Consider the following 8,516-nt stretch of genomic DNA (forward strand, 5'->3'; position numbering starts at 1 on the left):
ATTGCCCTTGAAAAAAATATCTCAAAATCAATTATTTATTAATATCTTATCCAAACCACTTAATAAAATAAAAAAAACACGCTTTATATCTCCCGTACATCGTGCATTACAGAGTTGTACATTTGAAAAAACAAAAACAGAAAAATTGTTTTCAACGAATCCAAAATTCGCCTGCACTTCTTCAACTATAAATTCTCCTACTTCTTCCTGTTCTGTTCTCCGACTCCTTTGTACTTTCAGTTTTTACAAAACGACGCCAAACAAACAAAACTAAAACCCGAATTTCTAGTTTTCTACTTCGAATGGAGGGTGGGGGATCCGTGACATGCGGGTCGTGGATCAAGCGACCCGAGAACATGAACCTGGTTGTGGTGGGCAAGTCAAGGCGGCTTCATTCATCTCCAGCTTTGCTTGAAATCTTTTCGTTTGAACCCAACAAGAGCTCCATGTCGACCGCTCCTTTGGTAAAAATATGTTTTTTGAAATAAACCCCAATGATAAAACTTTAAAAAATTTAAATTTTTTTTTTTTTTTAATTGTTGTGGTTTCTTTTGTGTTTTAAAGGTGAGTTATGTATTTGAAGAATGTGAAGGCGATCCTTTGTCTATTGCTGTGAACCCAAGTGGTGATGATTTGGTTTGCTCTACCACAAACGGCGGCTGCAGGTAAGTTTGAATTTTAATTTTTTTAGCATTGAGGTCACTTGTTTAAAACTTCTTAATATATATATATATATATATATATATATATATTGTGGTGGGGGCATGGGGGGTTTGGTTTGGTTTATAGTTTAATATGCAGTTTAATATGCAGTTTATAATCTAGTTCTTATTTTGTAATTGTCAAAGAAAGCGTCGTTTTTTTTTTTTTTTTTTTAAATAATAATAAGTGATTTTTGCATTAAGCAAACTGGTGGGGGGCATATAATTTGCGGGAATATGTGATCAAGTAAGCATTTTCAGACTGTTTTTGTGAGATTATGTGTGTTGTGGGTTAATAAGGTTAATGAAATGCGTTCATGTTATCTATTTTATTGATGTTGTTGTTGTTACTTGTTAGAGGTGTCTTTAACTTATAATTAAGTGTCGAACAAGGAAAAAATTGTTGTTTCGGATTAAACTTTTTTGGGTGGAAAAGGCTATTGATTATGACTCTGATTCTTCCTATGACGAGGTACTACTTGTGGTATGTTAGGAAAATATTTTCTTGAGGTTTACTTCAACATAATTTGATGTGTTTTCTTGTCCATGAGTACTTGCTTTGAAGGCATTTTGTAAATTTGTATTTAAGTTGTAGGTCAGAGTTAAGAGAGACAACAGTGTCAGTGCTCAAACTAAACTCCTGTTACATGGATAGGTCTATCTATTGTGAGTCGTGTCTTTGAACCCTGATAAGTACCAAATTATTTGGTGATTGTACTTCTGTACCTTTGTGTTTTGTCCACTAGTTGATTTTTCTTCCACATGTGTATGTCGACAAGGTTACGTAAGACCGCGGTACATGTATTGCCACTTTATGTGTGATTCATGATTTTCTCATATGTTATTAATCCCATTATTTAATGCTACTTTAACTATAATCATATCTAGGCATCAATACTGTTGATGCCATTTTTCACATATGTTGGGAATTTTACTTGCTATACTATTTTGTTTTGTTTCTCTGTTTCCCCCACTTCTCCCTCCCTGTCTCTCACTCTCTGGAAATTATAGGCTAGTCAGGCTAGTGAAATTATTAATCTGTCTACTTCTCCAAGATGTGTAAATGGATACTGAAATTGTTCCTATAACATGCAGATGGTTTGAGGTATATGGTCGTGAAACGAATCTAAAGTTGTTGGCCAAAAAAATGCCTCCACTCGAAGATGTTGGTCCACAGAAATGCCTAGCCTTTAGTGTTGATGGGTCTAGACTTGCCACTGGTGGAGTGGTAAGTAACAATGTAGAATATTTTATTATAATCTGCCAGTTGAGTGGTGAGCAATAACATATTGTTTGATCTATTATTGTAATTATTCTTTCTGTTAATGCATTTTGGAATGTTCACAATTCAAATGTTAAAATGTGAAGCATGTATATTCTGACATCCTTTATTCAACAACAGGATGGGCATCTCAGAATCTTGCATTGGCCAAGTCTGCGCATTATTTTAGATGAACCAAGAGCGCACAAGTCGGTCTGGGATATGGATTTTAGGTATGATTGGCACTTATTTGTTTGTGTATCATGTACATGACATAATTTGCAATGTCAATCTCTGTTACAAGTATGCAATTTTCAGGATTAATATTTTGATTATGTAATAAAATAAGTGCATTTGAAAAAAAAATTGTAGGAGAGTTTGACATTTTTCATCTGTAGATGCTGAAATTCTTGGCCTTGTTTGTCTGCTGTTCTATAGCCTAGACTCAGAGTATTTAGCTTCAACATCTACTGATGGTTCGGCTAGAATATGGAAGACAGAAGATGGTGTGCCTTGGACCTTTTTAACTCGCAACTCGGTAGGTTTATTTGGTCAAGCAATCTGTGTTGACATATTGTTGAAGTTTGCTTTGCATTGACATCATATCTGGCATTGTTCTTGTTTTTTGGCAGGATGAGAAGATTGAACTGTGTAGATTCTCTAAGGATGGGACAAAACCATTTTTGTTTTGCACTGTTCAGAAAGGTATATTCGTCTCTTGTTGAAGTAAACATTAGAAAGAGTCATTCGTTGATTGTATATTGATCTGTATTCATATCTTATGTTACAGGTGAGAAAGCTGTTGTTGCAGTTTATGACATAAGTACGTGGAATAAAATTGGGTATAAGAGGCTGCTTAGAAAACCTGCATCCATAATGTCCATCAGTCGGGATGGGAAGTATCTTGCTATGTAAGCACTCACATATACTCTTTTGAAAAATAAGTTGTAATCATCTGCACCTTATGTTCCTATCAACAACATATGAATTTTATTTACTGGACTATCTTATGAAATTTAAAACCTGTGATTATTTATTATTATTTTGAGTGATAAAGCCATGTTGATGGAGCTTTTATGTGAAGTTGCTGCAGAATGTTGTCTGTGTTCTGTTTTCATTTGTGAGATTACTGTTAATATATGTTTGAGTTTTCCCTATGGTAGTGCTAGCAAAGATGGTGACATCTGTGCTGTTAATGTAAAGAAAATGGAAATCTGCCACTGGAGTAGGAGGCTACACCTGGGTACTCGCATTACATCACTAGAGTTCTGTCCCAGCCAAAGGTAAGTCTCAAATGATTATATATATGGTAGACCTAAAATGCGAACTTGAAGTCCAAACCTCCTTTTCCCATCTACAAGTTTATGTAAACATCTAGTAAATCTCATATAAGCACAATTATAACTAGATTTGGCAAAGAAGGTCTGAATTTTTAAGTCCACACTGGAGAACTAAAAAGGTTTTCTCAATAATTTGGGATTGGCAACTTATAATTTTTATTTTTCTTCTTTAATTTATGATGGAACTGTACTTCTACATAAATGTTTTCCGAGTTATTGTAAAGGACACTCCACTCTTGTGTCCTGGGATCACAGTTGAAGTTTTCTGTAATATGTGTTACAGAGAGAGTAGTTAACAGAAAGCTATTGATTGTGTGGTTGTCAATAGAACTGATTTGAAAGGACGTTTTGGACTTTCTAGAATATTTTATTGTGAGCTTTGCAGAGCCCAAAATTTGAGCCCCTTCGAAAGTATCAAAACTTCTAAAGAATTAGAAAAGCACTTGCAAGGTATAGTCAAACAAATAAGAAAACAGATAAAAGAGTAATTTGTTTTAAAAAGTCTTTTCTGGCCACTGCACTTTAATTGTATTACACCAATCGTCCCTTCATATCCAAATTCATTTGTAAATTTCCACCCATTTTGGTTCTTAATTATTAACTCTTCCCCTGGTGGGGTGCTTTTCTGCAGGGTGGTTTTAACTACTTCAAATGAATGGGGAGCTTTGATTACTAAGCTAAATGTTCCGGCAGATTGGAAAGGTTTCTCCTTGTGTTCTCAATCTCTCCTCTTTCTTAATATCTGGTGTCCATAACATTTTCTTTTTGTTTTGAGCAGAGTGGCAGATTTACGTGCTGCTTCTAGGACTCTTTCTGGCATCAGCTGTTGCATTTTACATATTCTTCCGGAATTCTGGTTCATTCTGGAACTTCCCCCTCCCGAAAAATGAACCCAAAAGGCCAAAGATCGAAACCATTTTGGGAGATCCTCAGTCTTCTGATGATCAAAACATGTGGAGTGAATTTGGACCATTGGATATGTGACCACTTGATAGATTCAATCACCAGAACTCACGGTACAAATTAACTTTTCGAGTCTTACAAGACATTTTCGATTTAGGTTAGTCATATAATGCAATGTATCATGCAACTTTAAAAGTATTTTTTTTAGTGTAACGTACCTTAAAACAGGCAGTTGTTTTTCCCTTTTTTGTTTTTTTCTTTCCCACTTCAACAATTACCCATTGAAATAGAATAATAAGAAGGATTCGCTTTCTATAAAGAGCTTGGTTTGGTTTGTGACTTAAACTGCTTTAACATTTTGTGTGTTTTGGTATAGGTTCTTTGGAGAATATCATAAACTACCTTTTAAGGTTTTGGTTTGTGACTTAAATTGCTTTAATGCACTTCTTTCGTATTTTTTATCAAATAGATTCTCAAATTTAAAAACTTTTAACAAATATTCTGGCTCCGTTTGATTCATTATTCTGATAGTTTTTAGAATAACCTTTTGAAAAAAGTTAAATTGTGCACGTATTACAATGTAGGATTTGGAAATTAACAAAAATATCTCTTATATTTGTTTATTTATTAAACACTATTATAATAAAATATTAAAAGTTAACAAAAATATCCTCAATCCACCTATTAAATACGGACAGTCGGCCACTACCGTCGGAGGGTGGCAGGAGTATTTTTACAATTTCTAAAAAAAATATTTGAGGGTGCTTAGTTAAATTAACAAATTTAGGAGGTTTAAAAGAAATTGAAAAATATAGAATAATATTTTGGGAATAATGACATTTTCTTTTCTATTTACTCAGTTATATCATCAAAATAAGAAATTTGAAAAGCTTCACGGTAGTTTATGATATTCTCCCGTATCTAACTTTTATGTTCTAAGTGGAAGTTTTGAAACAGTGTTTTATTAAAATATTTATAGATTATTTGGATGTGTATATATTAAAAGATTTTTTAATATTCAATTACTAAGAGCATCTCTAATGGTGCTCTTTATTTTGAAGAGCATATTTCATATAAATAAGAGCATTTTCATTAATTTTAAAATATAAAGAACACAATTTTTATTCAAATCTAGTAGACTCTTTAAATTTAATAAATATACTCTTTATTTTTAAGAAAGAAACTTAATGGGAGAAAGAATTAATAAATAAAATGCATAGGAATTTGTAGTTTATTAATTAAAATTAGGATAAAGAGTGAAATTTGACTCTCTAAATGTGGAGAGTCAAAACTCACTCTCTAATTTATATTTTAAAAATAAAGAGTTTGTTGGACTCTTGTTTTTATGGATAAACTGTTTATAATAAAGAGTTTGTGTCATATAAAGAGTTCTTTGAAGATACTCTAATAAGGGTTTATAACAGATAATTGATGACGTGGAATTTTTTTATTAATTAAAAAAATATATCCTTTAGTGTTTTGGCATATTTATTTTGAGTAATACTATACTTACAATATTTTTAAACAAATGTTCTTTTACAAACTTATGTGACAAAAAATGATTAGATGAAAGTTTATTTTAAATTTAAAATCAAATAATTATCTTTTACCACATAAATTTATGAGAGAAAGTTTGTATAAATCGGTTGTGTGTATAGTATTATTAATCTATTTTTAGTATTTGTTTGCAATTAGATCTTTGTTTGATTAGATAATTGTTTAAATGTAAAATTACATTTGATGTGTTTTGACTGGATTCACAATAACTTTTTAATTGTCAATTACCAACAAAAAAGAGGTTTAATATTGATATATTGTAAGGTGAAATTTTTAAAACACATTTAAAATTTTATTTTTTTAAATCATAAAAAACAGTTTACCAATTTTTTGATAAATGATAATTTTATAAAGAATAATAAATAACACTTAAACAGGAAGAAGATCCCAAGCACTCCGGCCCGCGCACAAAAACACACAGAGGAAGAAGCACAAAATAAACAAAAAGGCTAAGATGTACGTTACAAAGCACTCCACACCCACAGCAAAACCAAGAGGCAAGCGGCGCCTAAACAAAACAAAACTAGAAGGAACATGACACAAGAGACCAGCAAGTGCAACGAAACAAGAGCAGGAACCAACAGCAGTAGCAAAAAAACCCAGCAGTACCAGCCAGCAGAAGAAACCCAACAGACAGCCAGCAAACAGCAGCCACAACACATCAAAATAAAAATCCAGCAGCACTAGAACAAATACTTAACACCACCAGTAACCAACCCAATACCACACTCCACCCACCCCAATCCAACGACCAACCCCAGCCCTCCCAAGAGGAAAAAAAAACACATGACAACAAACAACCAATACTCCAGCCTTGGAGAATTAGCAAAAACAAGAAGATTAGCAATTAAATGAAAAAAAGTTTTCAACAATAAAAAAATTCTTATTGCTTAATCATTGCCAGAGGTAAATTTGGAGATGAGTAGTCAACACAACAGACAATTAATTAAATTATGTTATAACTTAATAAACAGTTTACTTCGGTGAGTTAACTAATAGTTGAAGAAAAAAAAAAAAAACTGAAAAGGGTTTTCAACCGAAAAAAAAAAAAAAATTGATTTGTAGCTCAAGGGTTATCTCACCTTTATATGTATAACATATTAGTTTATTTGAAAAGTATTCATTCAATCATGGTATATTTATGTTGATGCGATTTTTCATGCTAACAAGAAGTATTAAATCTCTAAATGAGATTTACGTCAAAGGTTTGTGGTAAATCAGTGTTTTAATGTTAGATTAATACTAAAAATGATGAATAAACACAAAGAATAGAGAAATAAATGATTTTGATGAAAAGTGCAAATCTTACTTTCACTGTTATTTTATTGTTTATTTGTGTATTTTATAAGTACAAACGAGCTCAATTTTAAATATAGGTGAGGTGGTTTTTGCAATAGGAAAATAGTGTTCAAAATATCCTAAAATTGTGAATAACCCTCTTATTAGGTGATACATGATCCTCTTAACAATTCAATCTTGAGATTTATCAATGAGACAATCTTTAACCATCTTATAAGTAAAGTAACTTTCTTACCAAACAACACGCCCCTTGGTAACAATGCATCCTTGGGACCCGTGACGTGAATCCATACAAGGTAAATTTACCACACAATAATTTATTTATTTAAAAATTATTCGTGGTATATTCATTTATTTCAAAAGTATTTCATTCATTCATAACACAAATACCTATCACAACTAAACTTAAATGAGTTAAACCTGTTACATTGAGTCTGGTTTAAACGTATCCGAACCACAATAATTAAACAATCGAGTTGTATCTAAACCACAATTAATGATTTAAAAAAATAAAAAAATAAAATTGACTAATTTTGTTATATCTAATTATCTGTGTTCCTACACGACACCGTTTTACGTCCTATTAATTACTCTTCTTGTTCTTGTAAACTTTATTTATTTATTATAACCACCAATTTGATTCAATACAAGTGTATAAAATTATACGATTGGATGAAATTGATCTCCTTTAGGAAAAGACTTTAATAAATTTGTCTTGGCTCCATAATACTGTACTAAAAATTAATAATAATGGAAATACCAATAATAAATAATTATAATTTGTATAATGATTTTAAAACATTTAAAATCTTTATATGAAAATGAAACCTAAAAATAAAGCTAAAAACTAAATTGAATAAGATGAATTTATCGTATAATTACCACAATTTGAATAAAAAAAAAAAAAAAAAAAAAACTATGTAATTATAATGTATAATATCAATCCTTTAAATTTATTTATTCCTAGCTTGATGAAGATTTGCATAGTACTTGTGAATCCAACTTTCCATGATTTGGATCAAGGAAGTATAACCTGAATAGTAAAAATATAAAAATAAGAGTTACAGTAAAAGATCTCTATAATAATAATGTTGAGACTAATTAAATTTATTAGGGCATCTCCAATCCACGCCAAAATGGCGCAAAAAACACCAAATTGGCACCAAACACTGCGCCATTTTAGAGCAGTACTGTAGCACTGCACCAAAATGACGCAATACTGTAGCACAAATAAAAAATATATATATTTTTTTTAATTTTGGTTTTTTTTTTTATTTTGTTAAGTTAATTTGAGTATTAAATTTTATACTAAAAATCACACAAAATTTGAGTATTTGTAATTAATTTAATTTGATTATTATTTATAATAATAAATTTATAATAATGATATAATTTAAAAAATGATGAAAAATTAAAAATAGAACTTTATTCAATGCAAATATTAAACTACAATAA

The 8,516-nt window shown here is 30.9% G+C and overlaps 1 protein-coding gene across 1 annotated transcript; it reads left to right on the forward strand.

The window, feature by feature from the left end:
* Nucleotides 1–125: 125 nt before the first annotated feature.
* LOC116123762 (SEC12-like protein 1) lies at nucleotides 126–4,550 on the forward strand. Its single transcript, XM_031409493.1, has 10 exons — nucleotides 126–464; nucleotides 565–665; nucleotides 1,797–1,929; nucleotides 2,104–2,195; nucleotides 2,401–2,500; nucleotides 2,595–2,667; nucleotides 2,753–2,873; nucleotides 3,126–3,245; nucleotides 3,934–4,004; nucleotides 4,081–4,550. The coding sequence occupies exons 1-10, from the start codon at nucleotides 303–305 to the stop codon at nucleotides 4,284–4,286; spliced, it is 1,179 nt and encodes a 392-aa protein (XP_031265353.1). The 5' UTR covers nucleotides 126–302; the 3' UTR covers nucleotides 4,287–4,550.
* Nucleotides 4,551–8,516: the final 3,966 nt, after the last annotated feature.

Source organism: Pistacia vera, unplaced genomic scaffold, assembly GCF_008641045.1.
Source record: "Pistacia vera cultivar Batoury unplaced genomic scaffold, PisVer_v2 Contig1443, whole genome shotgun sequence".
Taxonomy (NCBI): domain Eukaryota; kingdom Viridiplantae; phylum Streptophyta; class Magnoliopsida; order Sapindales; family Anacardiaceae; genus Pistacia; species Pistacia vera.

Bases quoted from the DNA above. Each gene is read 5' to 3' on its own strand.
- LOC116123762 (XM_031409493.1), top strand. From the start codon at position 303: ATGGAGGGTGGGGGATCCGTGACATGCGGGTCGTGGATCAAGCGACCC. The intron at 2,196-2,400 runs GTATGATTGGCA...GCTGTTCTATAG, and splicing joins GTCTGGGATATGGATTTTAG to CCTAGACTCAGAGTATTTAG. The intron at 2,501-2,594 runs GTAGGTTTATTT...GTTTTTTGGCAG, and splicing joins CCTTTTTAACTCGCAACTCG to GATGAGAAGATTGAACTGTG.